At 43.0% G+C, this 19,959-nt stretch overlaps 1 protein-coding gene across 1 annotated transcript in view; it reads left to right on the top strand.

Annotated features, from left to right (window-relative positions):
• The first annotated feature begins 5,012 nt into the window (after positions 1-5,012).
• Positions 5,013-19,959, top strand: part of KAT6A (lysine acetyltransferase 6A) — a 111,930-nt gene continuing 96,983 nt past the window's right edge. Inside the window, exons 1-2 of the mRNA XM_067470662.1 lie at positions 5,013-5,298; positions 12,576-13,513. Of these exons, the coding sequence (XP_067326763.1) occupies positions 12,911-13,513 (603 nt within the window). The 5' untranslated portion in view covers positions 5,013-5,298; positions 12,576-12,910. The remainder of the gene's footprint in view (positions 5,299-12,575; positions 13,514-19,959) is intronic.

Raw genomic sequence — 19,959 nt, 5'->3', positions numbered from 1 at the left:
TTCGTAGGTGTGGAGCCCTATTCTTGACCTGCATGTGCTCCTGCAGTGAGGGCATTGGTTTCTAGGTGGAAGGCGGTCCCTGTCAGGGTTGGCTTGAAGCACCTTCCTCTTGGCACGTTTCTCCCTTTCTCCCTCTGTCCGTGCCTCTTCAATTTCTACAGCACTGCTGGTCACAGCTGACCTCCAGTTAGAGCGCTCACAAGCCAGGGCTTCCCAGTTCTCGGTGTCTATTCCATAGTTTTTCAGGTTGGCTTTGAGCCCATCTTTCAATCTCTTTTCCTGTCCTCCAACATTCCATTTTCTGTGGGGTTTTTTTTTCCATTTTTGTCTTTTATTTATTTATTTGCATTTCTGTCTTTTTTTTGCTTTATTTTTTTTATTAATTACTTGACACAATCTCATATATAATCAGAAAATATACATTCAGAAATAATGAAACATGTTTGGATCTGAATGCAGATGGCAACTTGTACAAAGTAAGTATAATATACTTTACCATTCACTCAAGTTTCAGGCCTTTCCTTCTAAAAACCATTTGAAGGGTTCCCAGTTTTTCCTAAATTCTGAAGGGTCTTTTGACTGGAGATATCCCATCAGAATGTCCATCTCTGCCACTTCCACCACCTTTTTCCGTTCTTGAGTTCAGAGTAGAGCTACTGCTTTGGGAGACGGTGGTCAGGCATTTGGACAATGTGGCCGGTCCAGCGGAGTTGATGGCGGAGGACCATCGCTTCAGTGCTGGTGGTCTTTGCTTCTTCTTCCAGTACGCTAACATTTCTCCGCCTGTCTTCCCAAGAGATTTGCAGGATTTTCCAGAGGCAGCACTGATGGAATTGTTCCAGGAGTTGTGTGTGACGTCTGTAGACAGTCCACGTCTCGCAGGCGTATAGCAGCGTTGGGAGGACAATAGCTTTATCAACAAGCACCTTGGTCTCCCTATGGATGTCCCGGTCCTCAAACACTCTCTGCTTTATTCAGAAAAATGCTGCACTCGCAGAGCTCAGGGGGTGTTGTATTTCAGTCTCAATGTTGACGTCTGTAGACAGTCCATGTTTTGTAGGCATATAGCAGGGTTGGGAGGACAATGACATTATCAACAAGCACCTTGGTCTCCTTACGGATGTCACGGTCCTCAAACAATCTCTGCTTCATTTGGAAGAATGCTGCCCTCGCAGAGCTCAGGCGGTGTTGTATTTCAGTCTCAATGTTGATGTTTGTAGACTGTCCACGTCTCGCAGGCATACAGCAGGGTTGGGAGGGGAATAGCTTTATAAACAAAACCCTTGGTCTCCCTACGGATGTCCCGGCCCTTAAACACTCTCTGCTTCATTCAAACTTTCTAGACTTATGCATAATATGCAAACAATTTCAAACAAGGGGATAAGCTATAATTAAGTTTTGGCCGTGGGTGGCGGTGAGCAGCACAGTCGGCACATTGACAACAGAGTTGTGACACCTGCCATGAGGAGAGTGCGGTTAGAAAGGAGGGCGGCAGGGCGGCCTTTGAACCCAGAGACAAGTCCTGGGATTTTAGAAATGTCAGGATCTGAGACCAGCTGGCAGCGATTGACGCAAGGCTCTCAAAAAGTCAAGAAACGAAAGCAAATATTCTTGGTGCTACAAGGCAGATTCCCATCTATATAAATAAAAATGTAATGTTCGTTTGTGGGATTAACAGAACTCAAAAAGCACTGGACGAATTGACACCAAATTTGGACACAAGACACCAATCAGGCCAATGAGTGACCCTCACTTATAAAAACACTGAAAAACACAACAAAAGGGACCTAAAAAGCCAAAAAAACACATTACAACGCATATACAAAACCATATATATATATATATATATACACAAACATACACATATATGCATATACACACACAAAACACATACACAGGAAGGGGGAAGGAAAGAGAGAAGGAGGGAGAGAAGGAGGGAAGGAGAGAAGGAAGGAAAAGGAAGAGCGGCCGACCAAGGGCAAGATGGATGGATGGCATCCTTGAAGTGACTGGATTGACTTTGAAGGAACTGGGGGTAGTGACGGCCGACAGGGAGCTCTGGCGTGGGCTGGTCCATGAGGTCAAGAAGAGTCGGAGACGACTGAACGAATGAACAACAATATATTATTATTATACTACAATATAATTCTAATAATACAATATAATATATAACAATATTGCAATACAGTTATATTGTTATATTACATATAATCAATACTGATAATATGTAATCATATCTTATTATTGTTGTATATCTGTATAAATTAAGTTGTCATGTTCTTCATTGTGAGCAGCTTTGAGGGCCCTTCCAGGGCCCTCTATCTCACAATATCAAGGCAGAAAATCCCACAATATCTGCTTTGAAGTGGGTTATCTGAGGCCCCTTCCACACAACCCTATAGATCCCAGAATATCAAGGTAGGAAATCCCACATTATCTGCGTGTGGACTCGGATAACCCAATTCAAAGCAGGTAATGTGGGATTTTCTGTTTTGCTATTCTGGATTATAGGTCTGTGTGGTAGGAAGGGCCCAGAGTCTCCGTAGAGAGAGATAAAGCGGGATATAAATAATAATAATAATAATTAATTTGTAGTAATTTTATAATATTTTTTTCCTTTATAAATTCAATTGAGTTTAAGCTTAATGTGTGTATGTGTTTTAGGCAGGCTTGGGCCAACTTGGGCCCTCCTTCCCTCCCTCCAAGTGTTTTGGACTTCAACTCCCATAATTATAAATAATAATAATATTTATTAATTTTTATTAATTTTATAATAATCTATACTAATTTAAATTCAATTGAGCTTAAGCTTAATGTTTGCATGTGTTTTGGGCCTTCCCTCCAATTGTTTTGGACTTCAATTCCCGTAATTATAAATAATAATAATATTTATTAATTTGTAGAAAGTTTATAATAAACTATATCAATTTAAATTCAATTGAGTTTAAGCTTAATGTTTGTGTTTTGGGCAGGCTTGGGCCAACGTGGACCCTTCCTCCCTGCTTCCCTCCAGGTGTTTTGGACTCCAACTCCCATAATTCCCAAGCGCCGGTAGGGATGATGGGAGTTGAAGTCCAAAACCCTGGAGGGAAGGAGGGAAGAAGGGCCTCCCTCCTTCCCTCCAGGTGTTTTGGACTTCAACTCCCATAATTATAAATAATAATAATATTTATTAATTTGTATCAATTTTATAGTAATCTGTATCAATTTAAATTCAATTGAGTTTAAGCTTAATGTTTGTATTTTGGGCAGGCTCGGGCCAACGTGGGCTCTCCCTCACACCCTCCAGATGTTTTGGACTCCAACTTCCATAATTCCCAACAGCCGGTAGGGATGTTGGGAGTTGAAGTCCCAAACCCTGGAAGTTGGCCCTGATGGAAGGCAGGTTCGGGCCAACATGGGCCCTCCCTCCTTTCCCTCCAGGTGTTTTGGACTCCAACTCCCATAATTCCCAACAGCCGGTAGGGATGATGGGAGTTGAAGTCCCAAACCTTGGAAGTTGGCCCTGATGGAAGGCTGGCTCGGGCCAATGTGGGCCCTCCCTCCTTTCCCTCCAGGTGTTTTGGACTCCAACTCCCATAATTCCCAACCCCCGGTAGGGATAATGGGAGTTGAAGTCCCAAACCTTGGAAGTTGGCCCTGATGGAAGGCTGGCTCGGGCCAATGTGGGCCCTCCCTCCTTTCCCTCCAGGTGTTTTGGACTCCAACTCCCATAATTCCCAACCCCCGGTAGGGGATGATGGGAGTTGAAGTCCCAAACCCTGGAAGTTGGCCCTGATTGAAGGCAGGCTCGGGCCAACGTGGGCCCTCCCTCCTTTCCCTCCAGGTGTTTTGGACTCCAACTCCCATAATTCCCAACAGCCAGTAGGGATGATGGGAGTTGAAGTCCCAAACCCTGGAAGTTGGCCCTGATGGAAGGCTGGCTCGGGCCAATGTGGGCCCTCCCTCCTTTCCCTCCAGGTGTTTTGTACTCCAACTCCCATAATTCCCAACCCCCGGTAGGGATGATGGGAGTTGAAGTCCCAAACCCTGGAAGTTGGCCCTGATGGAAGGCACCGCATCATTGCCTATAAATATAAGTCGCCTTGGGGGTAGAGAAGGCGGGGAATAAATAGGTTTGATTAATAAATAAATAAATGAATGCAAACAAATAAATAAATGCAAACAAATAAATGAATGCAAACAAATAAATAAATGCAAGCAAATAAATAAATGCAAATAAATAAATGCAAACAAATATATAAATGCAAACAAATAAATAAATGCAAACAAATAAATAAATGCAAACAAATAAATGAATGCAAACAAATAAATAAATGCAAATAAATAAATAAATGCAAACAAATAAATAAATAAATGCAAATAAATATATAAATGCAAACAAATAAATAAATGCAAATAAATAAATAAATGCAAATAAATAATAAATAAATGCAAATAAATAAATAAATACAAATAAATAAATGAATTCAAATAAATAAATAAATAAATGCAAATAAATAAATAAATGCAAACAAATAAATGAATGCAAACAAATAAATAAATGCAAATAAATAAATAAATGCAAACAACTAAATAAATAAATGCAAATAAATATATAAATGCAAACAAATAAATAAATGCAAATAAATAAATAAATAAATGCAAATAAATAATAAATAAATGCAAATAAATAAATAAATACAAATAAATAAATGAATTCAAATAAATAAATAAATAAATGCAAATAAATAAATAAATGCAAACAAATAAATAAATGCAAATAAATAAATAAAGGCAAATAAATAAGTAGAAATAAATACAAATAAATAAGTGCGCATGGCTCAGTGTCTGGCTTGGCTGGGCTGGGTGTGCTTTGTGCGCGTGCGCGTGAGCCTGCTCGGCTTCCTCCTTTTTCCCTCCCTCTCTCTCTCTCTCTCTCTCTCTCTCTCCTCGCTTGCCCATAATTACCACCAAGCCCGCGCAGGCGCAGTAGCAAGGCACACATCCTCTCCTCTCCGCCCCCCTCCCTCCCTCCCTTCAGATAGAGACAGACCTGGAGGCTGTTCCCTCAGCTGGGCCTCTCCTCCCTCCTCCTCCTTCCCCAGCCTTCTGAGCCAGAGCGAGCGGGGGCGCGCGCGCGAGAACGAGAACGAGAGCGAGAGCGCGAGCGCGAGAACGCGAAGGGGGGCTGTTCCGCTGGCAGGCGCCTCTCCTCCCTCCGCGGCGCTCGGGACCCGCCAAGATGGCCGCCGTGTCAGTTTGGGGCTTCTTCTTCTCCTCCGCCGCCGCCTGGGCGCCGCCTCAGCCAGGAACCCGGTGAGTGAGGGAAGGGGAAGGGAAGGAATAGGGAAAGCGAGCGAGGGGAGGCCCAACTCCTTCGCGTCCGGCGCCGCGGCCTATCCCGCTAGGCCTGGGCCCCTTTCCGCGGCAGGTGCAGGCCTCAGCCCGCCGAGAAGGCCTTCCGGGAGAGGGAGGGAGGGAAGAGAGAGGGAGGGAGGGGGGACGCCTCTCCACGCCAGGCCGCGGCTTCTCCCAGCAGGCCAGGCCGCGGAGGGCAAAGCAGGCCTGAGGCGGGTAGGCCTCGCTCTTCAAGGCGGGCCCCAAGGCTCTTTGGCCTGGAGGGAAGCCACCGCCACCGCCTTACGTAACGCCGCCGTTCCCCCTTCGAAGAGAGCGGCCCCATGGCTCCCATCCCTTGACTCATTTCCTATCATCATAAACAAATAGAATCATAGACTCCTAGAATCAACCCCATTCTGCCAAGAAGCAGGAACATTGCATTCAAATCTGCCCTGACAGATGGCCATCCAGCCTCTGTTTAAAAGCTTCCAAAGAAGGAGCCTCCACCACACTCAGGGGCAGAGAGTTCCACTGCTGAACGGCTCTCACAGTCATGGGCCATCCAGTCCAACCCCATTCTGCCAAGAAGCAAGAACATTGCATTCAAATCTCCCCTGACAGATGGCCATCCAGCCTCTGTTTCAAAGTCTCCAAAGAATCATAGAATCCTAGAGTTGGAATAGACCTCCTGGGCCATTCTCCAGTCCAACCCCATTCTGCCAAGAAGCAGGAACATTGCATTCAAATCACCCCTGACAGATGGCCATCCAGCCTCTGTTTCAAAGTCTCCAAAGAATCATAGAATCCTAGAGTTGGAATAGACCTCCTGGGCTATCATCCAGTCCAATCCCATTCTGCCAAGAAGCAGGAATATTGCATTCAAATCTCCCCTGACAGATGGCCAGCCAGCCTCTGTTTAAAAGCCTCCAAAGAAGGAGCCTCCACCACACTCCGGGGCAGAGAGTTCCACAGCTGAATGGAAGAGACCTCCTGGGCCATCCAGTCCAACCCCATTCTGCCAAGAAGCAGGAACATTGCATTCAAATCTCCCCTGACAGATGGCCAGCCAGCCTCTGTTTAAAAGCTTCCAAAGAAGGAGCCTCCACCACACTCCCTCCGGGGCAGAGAGTTCCACTGCTGAACGGCTCTCACAGTCATGGGCCATCCAGTCCAACCCCATTCTGCCAAGAAGCAGGAACATTGCATTCAAATCTCCCCTGACAGATGGCCAGCCAGCCTCTGTTTAAAAGCTTCCAAAGAAGGAGCCTCCACCACACTCCCTCCGGGGCAGAGAGTTCCACTGCTGAACGGCTCTCACAGTCATGGGCCATCCAGTCCAACCCCATTCTGCCAAGAAGCACGAATATTGCATTCAAATCACCCTTGACAGATGGCCATCCAGCCTCTGTTTAAAAGCTCCCATCCCTTGACTCATTTCCTATCATCATAAATAAATAGAATCATAGAATCCAAGAGTTGGAAGAGACCTCCTGGGCCATCCAGTCCAACCCCATTCTGCCAAGAAGCAGGAATATTGCATTCAAATCTCCTCTGACAGATGGCCAGCCAGCCTCTGTTTAAAAGCCTCCAAAGAAGGAGCCTCCACCACACTCCGGGGCAGAGAGTTCCACTGCTGAACGGCTCTTACAGTCAGGAAGTTCTTAGAATCATAGAATCAAAGAGTTGGAAGAGACCTCCTGGTCCTTCATCCAGTCCAACCCCGTTCTGCCAAGAAGCAGGAATATTGCATTCAAAGCACCCCTGACAGATGGCCATCCAGCCTCTGTTTCAAAGCCTCCAAAGAAGGAGCCTCCACCACACTCCGGGGCAGAGAGTTCCACTGCTGAATCGAAGAGACCTCCTGGGCCATCCAGTCCAACCCCATTCTGCCAAGAAGCAGGGACATTGCATTCAAAGCACCCCTGACAGATGGCCATCCAGCCTCTGCTTAAAAGCTTTAAAAGCTCCCTTCGCTTGACTCATTTCCTATCATCATAAATAAATAGAATCCTAGATTCCAAGAGTTGGAAGAGATCTCCTGGGCCATCCAGTCCAACCCCATTCTGCCAAGAAGAAGGAACATTGCATTCAAAGCACCCCTGACAGATGGCCATCCAGCCTCTGTTTCAAAGCTTTAAAAGCTCCCATCGCTTGACTCATTTCCTATCATCATAAATAAATAAATAGTAACATAAAAATGTAATGTTCGTTTGTGGGATTCACAGAACTCAAAAACCACTAGGAGGGTTTCACTCTCCAGGTCCAATCTGACCAGGGTTTCACTCTCCAGGTCCAGTCTGACTATTTACTAGCCGTCCCCTGCCACACGTTGCTGTGGCCCACTCTGGTGGTCATGGGGGTTCTGTGTGGGAGGTTTGGCCCAATTCTATCGTTGGTGGGATTCAGAATGCTCTGTGATAGTGGGTGAACTACAAATCCCAGCAACAACAACTCCCAAATGTCAAGATTCTATTTCCCCCAAACTCCACCAGTGTTCACATTTGGGCATATTGAGTATTCGTGTAGAGCAGGGGTCCTCAAACTAAGGCCCGGGGGCCGGATAAGGCCCCCCAAGGACATTTACCCGGCCTTCGCTCAGGCTCAACCTAGGTCTAAAACGACTTTAAAGCACACAACAACAACAACAACAATCCTATCTCATCAGCCAAAAGCAGGCCCACACTTCCCATTGAAATACTAATACGTTTATATTTGTTAACATTGTTCTTCATTTTAATTATTGTATAGTTTATAACAGGGGTCCTCAAACTAAGGCCCGAGGGCCGGATACGGCCCTCCAAGGTCATTTACCTGGCCCTCGCTCAGGGTCAACCTAAGTCTAAAACGACTTTAAAGCACACAACAAACAACAACAATCCTATCTCGTCAGCCAAAAGCAGGCCCACACTTCCCATCGAAATACTAGTACGTAAATATTTGTTAAAATTGTTCTTCATTTTAATTATTCTATAGTTTATAAGATGTGTGCAGTGTGCATAGGAATTCATTCATGTTTCTTATTTTCAAATCATAATCTGGCCCTCCAACAGTTTGAGGGACTGTGACCTGGCCCTCTGTTTAAAAAGTTTGGGGACCCCTGGTGTAGAGTTTGGTCCAGATCCATCCTTGTTTTGAGTGCACACTGATCTCTGGATGTAGGTGAACTACAACTCCAAAACCAAAGGACATTGCCCACCAAACCCTTCCAGTATTTTCTGAATTGACCCCAAATTTGGACACAAGACACCAAACAACCCAATGTATGTCCATCACTCAAAAAACACTGATTTTGTCATTTGGGAGTTGTAGTTGCTGGGATTTATAGTTCAGCTATAATCAGAGAGCATTCTGAACCCCACCAGCGATGGAATTGAACCAAACTTGGCACACAGAACTCCCATGACCAACAGAAAACACTAGAAGGGTTTGGTGGGCAGTGTCCTTTGGTTTTGGAGTTGTAGAACTCAAAAACCACTGGGCGAACTGACACAAAATTTGGACACAAGACACCAAACAACCTAATGTATGTCCTTCACTCAAAAAAACAACAACAACAACAACAGCACTGATTTTGTCATTTGGGAGTTGTAGTTGCAGGGATTTATAGTTCAGCTACAATCAAAGAGCATTCTGAACCCCACCAACGATGGAATTGAACCAAACTTGGCACACAGTTCTCCCATGACCAACAGAAAATGCTGGAAGGGTTTGGTGGGCAGTGTCCTTTGGTTTTGGAGTTGTAGTTCACCTACATCCAGAGAGCACTGTGGACTCAAACAATGATGGATCTGGACCAAACTCTACACGAAAACTCTACACAAATGTTCAAATTCTTGACATATTTAAAGAAGCAGAAATGTGGGTTGCTTTGAGTTTTCTGGCCTGTCTGGTCGTGTTCCAGAAGCATTCTTTCCTGACGTTTTGCCTGCATCTATGGCAGGCATCCTCAGAGGTTGTGAGGTCTGTTGGAATCTAGGAAAGTGAGGTTTATATATCTGTGGAATATCTAGGGTGGAAGAAATAACTCTTGTCTGTTTGAGGCAGGTGTGAATGTTGTAGCCAGAAATCTAATTCCAGTAGATTGTTTATGACAATGAGTAAAAGACAAGGCAAACTGTAATGTATACTATCCAGTTAAGACAGCTTGAAAACCAATGTTCAGGTCCTTGCTAAGCCATTGTTGTGTGTGTCAGGAGTGAACACTGGTGGAGTTTGGGGAAAATAGAATCTTGACATTTGGGAGTTGTTGTTGCTGGGATTTGTAGTTCACCCACAATCACAGAGCATTCTGAACCCCACCAACGATAGAATTGGGCCAAGCCTCCCACACAGAACCCCCATGACCACCAGAGTGGGCCACAGCAACACGTTGCAGGGGACGGCTAGTAAATAGTAAGATGTCAGGCTGGACCTGGAGAGTGAAACCCTCCCGCGATTATCCACACCAAGGGCTGAAATCGCTTCTCGGCTTCCTGATCATTGAGTGCCCACAAAGTTCATTAAAAACTATTGTGTTTCATTTCCCTCCCTTTGGGTTATTATACGACTTGGAGGTCCTTTATCCAGGCGTGGGCCAACTTCGGCCTTTATTGATTAATTTGTAGTAATTTCGTAATCTATATCAATTTAAATTCAGTTTAGTTTAAGCTTAAGTTTTGGACTTCAGCTCCCACAATTCCTAACAGCCTCAGGCCCCTTCCTTCCAGGCTGTTAGGAACTGTGGGAGTCGGAATCCAAAACACTCAGAGGGAAGGCCGAAGTCGGCCCATTCCTGCATTCTTTGGTATTTTATTTTGGGCTTTGCCTCATGTTACCCGTCCCGAGTCCCCATTGGGGAGGTGGTGGCAGGTATAAATAAAGTTTATTATTATTGTTATTGTTATTATATTGAAATGCTTCCTGGAAGGAAGGGGCCTGAGGCCGAAGTTGGCCTATGCCTGCACGATTCAGTATAGTGAAATACTTCATATGTATTTATTTATGAGGGAAGGCTGAAGTTGGTCCATACTTGCATTATTCTATAGGCTGTTCTGAATCGTAGGAGCTGAAGTCCAAAACACTCAGCGGGAAGGCTGAAGTTGGCCCATGCCTGTATTATTTGGTAGGCTGTTAGGAATTGTGGCAGTTGGAGTCTGAAACACCTGTAGGTAAGGCCAAAGTTGGCCCATGCCTACATTGTTAGGTAGGCTGTTAGGAATTGTGGGAACTGAAATCTGAAACACCCAGAGGGAAGGCCAAAGTTGACCCATGCTTGCATTATTTGGTGGGCTGTTAGGAATTCTGGGGGCTGAAGTCCAAAACACCTGGAGGGAAGGCTGAAGCTGACCCATGCCTGCATTATTTGGTATATTGAAATACTTCAAAATTAATATTTTTTTAATTAGTCCCCCTCAGGGAGATTATTTTATTATTTTATTTGGAGTGCTTCTACCCCGCCCTTCTCAACCCCCTCGGGGGGACTCCAGAATTGTAAAAAATATTGTGTATTAAATTACTTTTGGGTAATAGGTCTAATAAGATGTACAGGTTTATCTGGAACACCAAAACATTGTCTACCTGGGTGGCTGAGATAGTGACACTTATGCTTTTTTCATGGTTCAGTATTTGCAAACTTTGTTTTATGCACACATTTATTTCAAATATTGTATATAATATTAAATTCAGATTGCATGTGTAGGGAGCCTCTAATGGGTTAGGGAGTACAGCATTGCTGGAAAGTGACTTGCTTGGAAAGTGGAACCCAGTTTTTTTAAAGAACTTGCAGTTGCATTTGGGCTGGCTAAAAATGAAAATAATGCACTACAGTATGCTGTAGCATGTATGAGAGTGGTCCCAAGCAAGCCATACAGGCAAGAAGAACTGACAGAAGAGCAGATACGTTACCAATTTCATGGACCCAGATTGTAATTTGCAAACATAGTAAGAGCAAGGCATCACAAAGCGAGGCTCTTTTTCTTCTTCTTTTGTGTCAGGAGCAACTTGAGAAACTACAAGTTGCTTCTGGTGTAAGAGAACTGGCTGTCTGCAAGGATGTTGCCCAGGGGACATTGCCCGGATGTTTTGATGTTTTACCATCTTTGAGGGAGGCGTCTCTCATGTCCTCGCATGGGGACGTGCAGCTTACAGAGGGAGCTCATCTGCACTCTCTTCAGTGTCCAAAAAGACCTTTATATGATGTATATGAAACAGAGATTTATATTATCTTTAGACTTAGGTCCTATTGCCAAGAAATTTCATTAAATACATAAATTCAACAACAATATCAGGGGTGAAACCTCTCTGGTCCTAAACATTTTGAATAAGGGATATGCAATGCCTTCCTCTCAATTCTTTCTCACATCCGGTTCATGAAATGCTCAGTCCTTCCTTAGGAGGTGTCTAAGACTGGAACCAAGTTGATATTAGAGTGCCCCCCTAAGCAACTTAATAAAGGATTCCAAGTGAAAGAAAAGAAAACTTTCTCGGTGGGCTCAGTTTAGATGTTACTTCCAGCAGGCATTAAGGGTATTGTGGTTAGTCCTCAAATCTATACATCATGTGTAATTTAAGATTGTTTAAAAATGATATAGTTGCCCCTGACCTTCTCAGTTTTATCTACTTATATTGGCAGTGGCAGGTTTGGCTGTTCTGTTTTTGTATAATTGTTTACAAGCCCTTGTATCCCTCCCTTGAGGAGCTGACTTTTTTCTCCCTTTCCTTTGGAGAAATTTCACCTACCTTTGCAAGTTGCTAGCATTTTTCTCTTGATAGGTTGATGACACAAGTTCAGGGTTGTTGGAAAACCCCAGTAGGTCTATTTTTAAATGCTAGCTCTTTAATTGCTTTCAATTTCAGCCATAGCCAAATATTCTTGGATATCCTGTAGATTTCTGGCCAGCCACTGTGGGAACATCCCACTGGATAAAAATGGTCTTTGATTTGATCCAGCTTCAGGGCTTTTTGAAAACAATACAGATATATTGCCAGTGTTGCTGTGATGTCCTAGAGTTACTCAAGGTTGTGATCCATGGACTAGTGCTGTTCTGTGAGCCATTGGCTGCTGCTCCTTGGTGAATTTCCATGAAATAAATAAACAGCTGTAGCCAGTGGGCACAAATGTATTGTCAAGCCACAATTCATTTGGAGGGGCGACCCTGATGGTTCCCCACATTTGATAGTTTAATGAGTTCTAACCTAGAAAAAAATATACAGTATTGTCTGCTGTGAGATTTGTTCAAAAGTGACATAACTTTGTTTTTTTTCTTTTATTGCAGGTATATTACTTCTACTCACTTGTGGGTCTGATTTGAACATCGAGATCTGGAGTGAGATATATTGAATTCTTTTCACCTGTGTGCTGTACCTATTTACTGGCTGTTTTTGGGTTTTATGGGAAAACATGAAACAGTCCTTACCAGGATACGTGTTTTTTTAAACGGAAAGTGTGAAACACTCATGTTTGAAAAAGGAAGAGCAATTTGGGGCAAGAAACGTGTATGCTATGGTTAACTGGTCCCCATTCTCCGATCATTTGTTTTCCCACTGTGTGAAACTCCTTCAGCATAGGGATAAAGGATAGCGACTCTATGGATATACAGAATTTTTCACCATGGTAAAACTCGCTAACCCGCTGTACACGGAGTGGATTTTGGAGGCAATTAAAAAGGTCAAGAAGCAGAAACAACGTCCTTCGGAAGAGAGGATATGCAATGCCGTGTCTTCGTCCCACGGTTTGGACCGCAAAACTGTTCTGGAACAGTTGGAACTGAGTGTTAAAGATGGAACCATCTTAAAAGTTTCCAATAAAGGACTTAATTCCTATAAGGATCCTGATAACCCTGGGCGAATAGCACTTCCTAAACCACGGAATCATGGAAAGTTGGATGGCAAACCAAACGTGGACTGGAATAAACTGATTAAACGAGCAGTTGATGGCTTGGCAGAGTCCAGTGGCTCATCACTGAAGAACATTGAGCGCTTTTTGAAAGGGCAGAAAGATGTGTCAGCTTTGTTTGCAAACAGTGCTCCTTCTGCCTTTCACCAGCAATTGCGTTTGGCTGTCAAGCGTGCCGTTGGCCATGGACGGCTCCTTAAAGATGGACCTCTGTACCAGCTTAATACGAAAACAGCTACAAATGCTGATGGGAAGGAGAGCTCTGAGTCTCTTTCTTGTCTTCCTCCTGTATCTCTTCTTCCACATGAAAAAGATAAGGTAAGACTTGCTCACCAGCTCTTGCTAATGATGTCAAAAGTTGAGTTCAGGACTTGAGATTACCTTTTAAAATTACACTGCATGTAAAAGTATTTGTGACCCCTTTCTAGGAGGTAAGCTGTGGAATGGGAATTTCCCAGTTCAGATTTCGCCTGGCCTTTTACCCTCTTTCTATTATGTACTGTGAGATAATACCTTTACAGGCCCCTTATAAGGATTAGGTTAAACCCTTGTGTCTGGCAGGACTGAAGACCAAGCGGTCATAGGTTCGAATCTGGGGAGAACGCAGATGAGCTCCCTCTGTCAGCTCCATGCGGGGAAATGAGAGAAGCCTCCCACAAGGATGGTAAAGCATAAAAAACATCCGGGGACCCCCTGGGCAATGTCCTTGCAGAGGGCCTATTCTCTCACACCAGGAGCAACTTGCAGTTTCTCAAGTCGCTCCTGACACACACACACACACACACAAAATAAGGATTATAAAGTATCCATAGGATTTAATAATCTCTTTAAGATGCTGATAGGACTTCCAAGTAGTGTAATTAAAAGTTGCATGGACATGCATGTGGAGTTTATTCTAAACATTGGTTTTTTGTACCCTGTTTGGAAAGTAAATCTTGAAAAAAACCCAGTATTCTCTGTGAAAGAATGGGAATAGATCTAGCACGAGGTGGAGGAACTCTTTTTTTCAAGGTGTACATATTAAAAAAATCTGACATGCCGTATGTTAAATTGGGACTATCTTATTACTGAGTTGTGCGAAATCCACAGGACAAATATAATGCATTTGTAATTATTTTATTTACTGAATATACAGTTACCATCTGCCCCTGTTTGTCAGAATGGGTTCTTTTTTCTTTTAGAATTTCCACGTTTCGTATAGTAATACATTTTTTCTTGCCTTTTCCTAAGCTATGAACATAGCTAGGAGCCCCCGGTGGCGCAGTGGGTTGAACCCCTGTGCTGGCAGGACTGAAGACTGACAGGTCTCAGGTTCGAGTCCTGGGAGAGTGTGGATGAGCTCCCTCTATCAGCTCCAGCTCCCCATGCAGGGACATGAGAGAAGCCTCCCACAAGGATGGTAAAAACATCAAAAACATCTTGGTGTCCCTTGGGCAATATCCTTGCAGACGGCCAATTCTCTCACACCAGAAGCGACTTGCAGTTTCTCAAGTTGCTCCTGACGTGCCAAAAAAACCACAAAAAACATGCTTCATGAGAATACATAAGTTCTTGATGTTTTAAGTTTTGTGGAGTAAGGAATCAGAAATCACCCCAGATTGTTGAATGAAATTGCATTTGTACTTTTCTGCCAGTATTGGCAAGCGGAAAAAAACCTCATACATATGTGGGTTTAATTGTAAGTAGGTGGTGATGTTCACAATGTTTTGAGTGTTGTGCCAAATGTTTGTGCTGAATTTTTTCAACACATGCTCTTCCCCCTTCATTTTGGTACCATTGATTCTGCTTGCTAATTGTACAGTAAGTGTTTAATATTTTGAGGAATCTTAAGTGTTTGTGCTGATCAAAATCTTGACATATTTAGAAAACCAGAAACGTGGGTTGCTTTGAGTTTTCTGGCTTGTCTGGCCATGTTCCAGAATCATTATCTCCTGATGTTTCCCCTGCATCTATGGCAGGCATCCTCAGAGGTTGTGAGGTCTGTTGGAAACAAGGAAAGTGGGGTTTATATATCTGTGGAATATCCAGGGTGGAAGAAAGAACTCTTGTCTGCTTGAGGCAGGTGTGAATGTTGTAGCCAGAAATCTAATTCCAGTAGATGGTTTATGACAATGAGTAAAAGACAAGGCAAACTGTAATGTACACTATCCAGTTGAGAGAGCTTGAAAACCAGTGTTCGGGTCCTTGTTAAGCCTTTTTGTGTGTGTCAGGAGTGACTTGAGAAACTGCAAGACACTTCTGGTGTGAGAGAATTGACTATCTGCAAGGACATTGCCCAGGGGACGCCTGGATGTTTGATGTTTTGCCATCCTTGTGGGAGGCTTCTCTCATATCCCTGCATGGGGAGCTGGAGCTGACAGAGGGAGCTCAGCCTGCTCTCCTTGGATTCGAACTGCTGATCTGTTGGTCAGCAGTCCTGGCACAAGGGTTTAACCTATTGCACTGCTGGGGGCTCCTCCTAAGTCATTGGCTTGTTAGATGAAAAGTAGTTGGCTCATGGCCTCAGTTCACCTTCTGTTGAGTAAGAATAACTTTGGCTTGACTATTTGGCAGTTGCAGTGTGAACATTATGAACTCTGAAAGGCGTTTTGCAATTTGTTATTGCAAGGTTAGTAAATTGAGTGATACAGGTATGTGTTGTGTGAATCCTGCCCAGAATTGTAAACACTGAATATAGTTGCTCTGCTTAAGTATTTTGGAAGTTCATAACAATAATTCTGTATAGTTGCCAGTTCAGAATTCAGCTTCCTTTTTGATGTGTTGGTTTTTGAAAATCAGTGTTGAACATTCATTTCTTTAAAATACAGAAAATGAAGAGTCATTTCTGAAAAAAAAAAAACCAAATAAAAAATTAAGGAGCTACCGTACATATCATGTTCAATTTCTGTGGCACCTTTTCTATTGAGTTCCATTTCTTGCACCTTGAAATATTTGGCAGAGCATTTACATTACTATTAGGCCTCTGTTCGATCAGTGTTAACAATAAAACCTTAAACTCATTGTGCCACTTGCTTATATGTTCTTGGTTATCTTTACTTTCTATATACTTTCTGTGGTGTTTAGATGCAGTACTGCTCTATTTGAAAACTAAAAATTGCTAAAAGAGGATACATGCATATTGAAATCTAGGAAAAGGTAGTGATAACGTATTGGATCTGGAGACACAAACAGTCCCCCCAACACAGTCCTTAAGAAAACATGGACCAAGCAATCCATTCCCAGTCAGTGTTGAATTTCATTCTCAAGCCATACAACTCACTGGCTGGCTTTCCAGGTCTTCACAAAGTGGTGATCCACGAGTTGACATGAGTTAGTAAGCCATTGGCTACTAGGACTGCAGTGAGTTCCTGACACACATAATGTTCCAGTCCCTGGAACTTGGGGGAAAATTCACTCCACTACAGTGTTTCTCAACCTGGGGGTTGGGACCCCTTGGGGAGTCGGGAGGGGGTCTCAAAGGGGTCGCCAAAGACCATTAGAAAACCATTAGGAACCCCTTTGGCAAAAAAAGGCTGAAGATCTATCCGCCTGTCCTTTTCCTTTTTGGAAACAGACGGCAAATCCTCAGCCAAGGGAAGAGCTGTTTCTGAGACACCAAACAGGGAGGGGAGAGCAGGCGTGCTTGGTGCATGGCAGCGTGGTGTGCACGTGCGGATGAGGGAGAGCATGCAAGGTTGGAGGGAGGCTTGTGCCAACAAGTCCCTTCAAGGCATGGGAGTTCTGTATGGGAAGTTTGGCCCAATCTTATCATTGGTGGGGTTCAGAATGCTCTTTAATTGTAGGTGAACTATAAATCCCAGCAACTACAACTCCCAAATATCAAGGCCTATTTTCCCCAAACTCCACCAGTGTTCACATTTGGGCATATTGAGTATTCGTGCCAAGTTTGGTCCAGATCTATCATTGTTTGAGTCCACAGTGCTCTCTGGATGTAGATGAACTACAGATCCAAAACTCAAGGTCAATGCCCACCAAACCCTTCCAGTATTTTCTATTGGTCATTGGAGTTCTCTGTGCCAAGTTTGGTTCAGTTCCATCGTTGGTGGGGTTCAGAATGCTCTTTGGTTGTAGGTGAACTATAAATCCCAGCAAACACAACTCCCAAATAACAAACTCAATCCTCCACAACCCGTATCCAAATTTGCATGTATCAGGTATTTGTGCCAAATTTAGTCAAATGAATGACAATACATCCTGCATATCAGATATTTTACATTATGATTCATAACAGAAGCAAAATTACAGTTGTGAATTAGCAACGAAAATAATGTTATGGTTGGGGTCACCACAACAGGAGGAACTGTACTAAGGAGTCATGGCATTAGGAAGGTTGAGAAACACTGCTCTACTATATATCACATGGCACAAGAAACACTCCCTCAAAGCAGTCTTGTAAAGCACTTACACTCCTGTCTTGTAGTAGCTCCTAGTCTTTTCAAAACAAGAACCAGTGTTAAACAGATACAGTAGGACTAGAACTGCAGCCTTTTCATAAGTGTCTGCTTATCTCTGCAGTGTTGATGAACACTTCAGATACCAAACAGAGTTACAGAAGGATCTGTTTAAATACTGGCTTGGATAATTAGTACGAGTGACCTTCTCTCTTGTTTTCATTTCGAGCCTTCAAGATTGAAACAATTCTTTACTTTTCCTTTTATCTGACCTGGGGATGGGAAGATGCAGCCCTCCAGCTATTTCTGGGTTGCAACTGTGTTGATCCGGTTGTTGTATTATGTTTTAATTGCACTGTAAACCGCATTGAGTCGCCTGTTAAGGGCTGAAAAATGCGGTATAAAAGTGAAGGAAATAAATAAATAAATAAATAAATAAATAAACTCCATGCAGCTTTAACAATAATAGCCAACGGCATCTGGACTCCCACTTCAGTCTTGCTATTCCGTTAAAGGAAATGCTGGCCATGAAATAGTGCATACTTTAATTATAATTGTAAGGAACCAATTTTGCATAATTGCAAGTAAACCTTTCTAAGAGTAGAATAATAGGAACATACTGTACATTCTAGAAATATTAAATCAAAACATCATGGCACTGAAATAGGGTGTGGTTTGTACTGGAAGTAAAACAAAATGAAAAGAACTTTGAGGCTTTTTGTGCAGAACTGGAGTGTATGTGTTCGTCTGTCGTTAATATAGTTAATAGCTTTTGATTGATATCAGAGGATTGTGTAATTCTGTGGGATCTCCTGCAGAAGCATTAAAACTAAGTTATTCAGAAAGGGGTACAAGAGTACATTATTTTTAAACTGTGATGTCCTTTTAGTTTTAACTGTTGGATAACTTTTTGGTTCATTGATATTCGACATTGTGGTACTTTGGGAAAACTTGTAAGGACAAAAATTTTCTTGTTTAAGACACGTTTCAGAGTCTCAGGAAAAAGATATCCTGTTGAAGGCTTTCATAGCTGGAATCACTGGGTTGTTGTGAGTTTTCCAGGCTCCAAAATCATAACAGTAAATAAAGAACACTCAAAAACAGGGGAATTCCAGACAAGAAACCACCAGGACCTGCTAATCACCTACCAACAAAGGATTCCCCCAGGCAGTAAGAAGCCAGACCTTGAAACTGTTTGCCATAAATGCTAGTCAAGGTGGCCAATTGCAATATTCACACATACTTCAAACAGATAAGAGTTCTTTCTCCCATCCTGGACATTCCACAGATATAAACTCAATTTTCCTAGTTTCCAACAGACCCCACAACCTCTGAGAATGCTTGCCACAGATGCGGGTGAAACCTCAGGAGAGAATGCTTCTGGAACATGGCCAGACAGCCTGGAAAACTCATAACTCAAAAAATATCCTGTTGATTGGACATAATCATGATTGGACATAATAACTGCATTGGAATGTCTCAAATTAACAAAAGGAGATATGTACGATTTTTCACAGCCTCTTTATGAGAGTTGGTAAACTGGGAAGTCTTTTCACCAAGTATAATTTCCCGTGTTGTCTAAATTGATTAATTGTGTTGAAACAATCTGTTTTAGATGTACTGGGAACTTAGTTAATAGAAAACATATTGGCTTGTGAAAATATCTAAAGACTCATTTAAATCTCAATATGTTATTGGATTGTTTCCTGTGGTGGCTATACTTCCTGACCTTCATTTTGCAGCACCCTTTGAGAGCCTAAGTGGTCAGGAATACTTTTCCATATTTTCCAGTTCATGCTTAATGATCATCCTAGCTGTATTGTCTAAGTGCAAGGCAGAAGTGTGGGTAACATGTCAGACATGTGTAACGTGTCAACCAGGCTGTATTCCTGACTCCCTCATGTTAGTCTTGTTTTGCACATACTTTTTTTAAAGAATTTTTTTTTGGCTCCAGGAAGAACTGCTGGAAGCAGACTTAGTGTGGTCTTCATTTTCACAGACGGAAAAGGAGCTATCCAGAGTCTGAAAATGCATTGCCCATTTCATTTGAGGTGCTGCAGTTACCACCTCTAGAGGATAATTGTTTTTTAAGTTGGTTTCTTCCCCCCTTACTGTAGGTATACTGTGGTACACAGCTTGTGTCAAATTTCCACCTTACAGCACCTTTTCAAACACAACCATCAGCAGTTCTTTAAGCTGAGATGTGCTCCTTTAAGGCCTCCAGCATGTCCCTGGACAATTGCAGACCAGAAGTCAATTGATTCACCATGTACTCTGGCCATGTCCTGTCAGTTTTGGTATCACTTACTGCTTGTTTTGTTTCATATAGTGTTTACTGTCCTTCTGTCCTTGTCTTGTTTCCAGGACAAAGGA

This window comes from Anolis sagrei, chromosome 7 (assembly GCF_037176765.1).
Source record: "Anolis sagrei isolate rAnoSag1 chromosome 7, rAnoSag1.mat, whole genome shotgun sequence".
NCBI classification, from domain to species: domain Eukaryota; kingdom Metazoa; phylum Chordata; class Lepidosauria; order Squamata; family Dactyloidae; genus Anolis; species Anolis sagrei.
The sequence above is the reverse complement of the archived record's forward strand: the minus strand, read 5'-3'. Positions and strand labels throughout refer to the sequence as shown.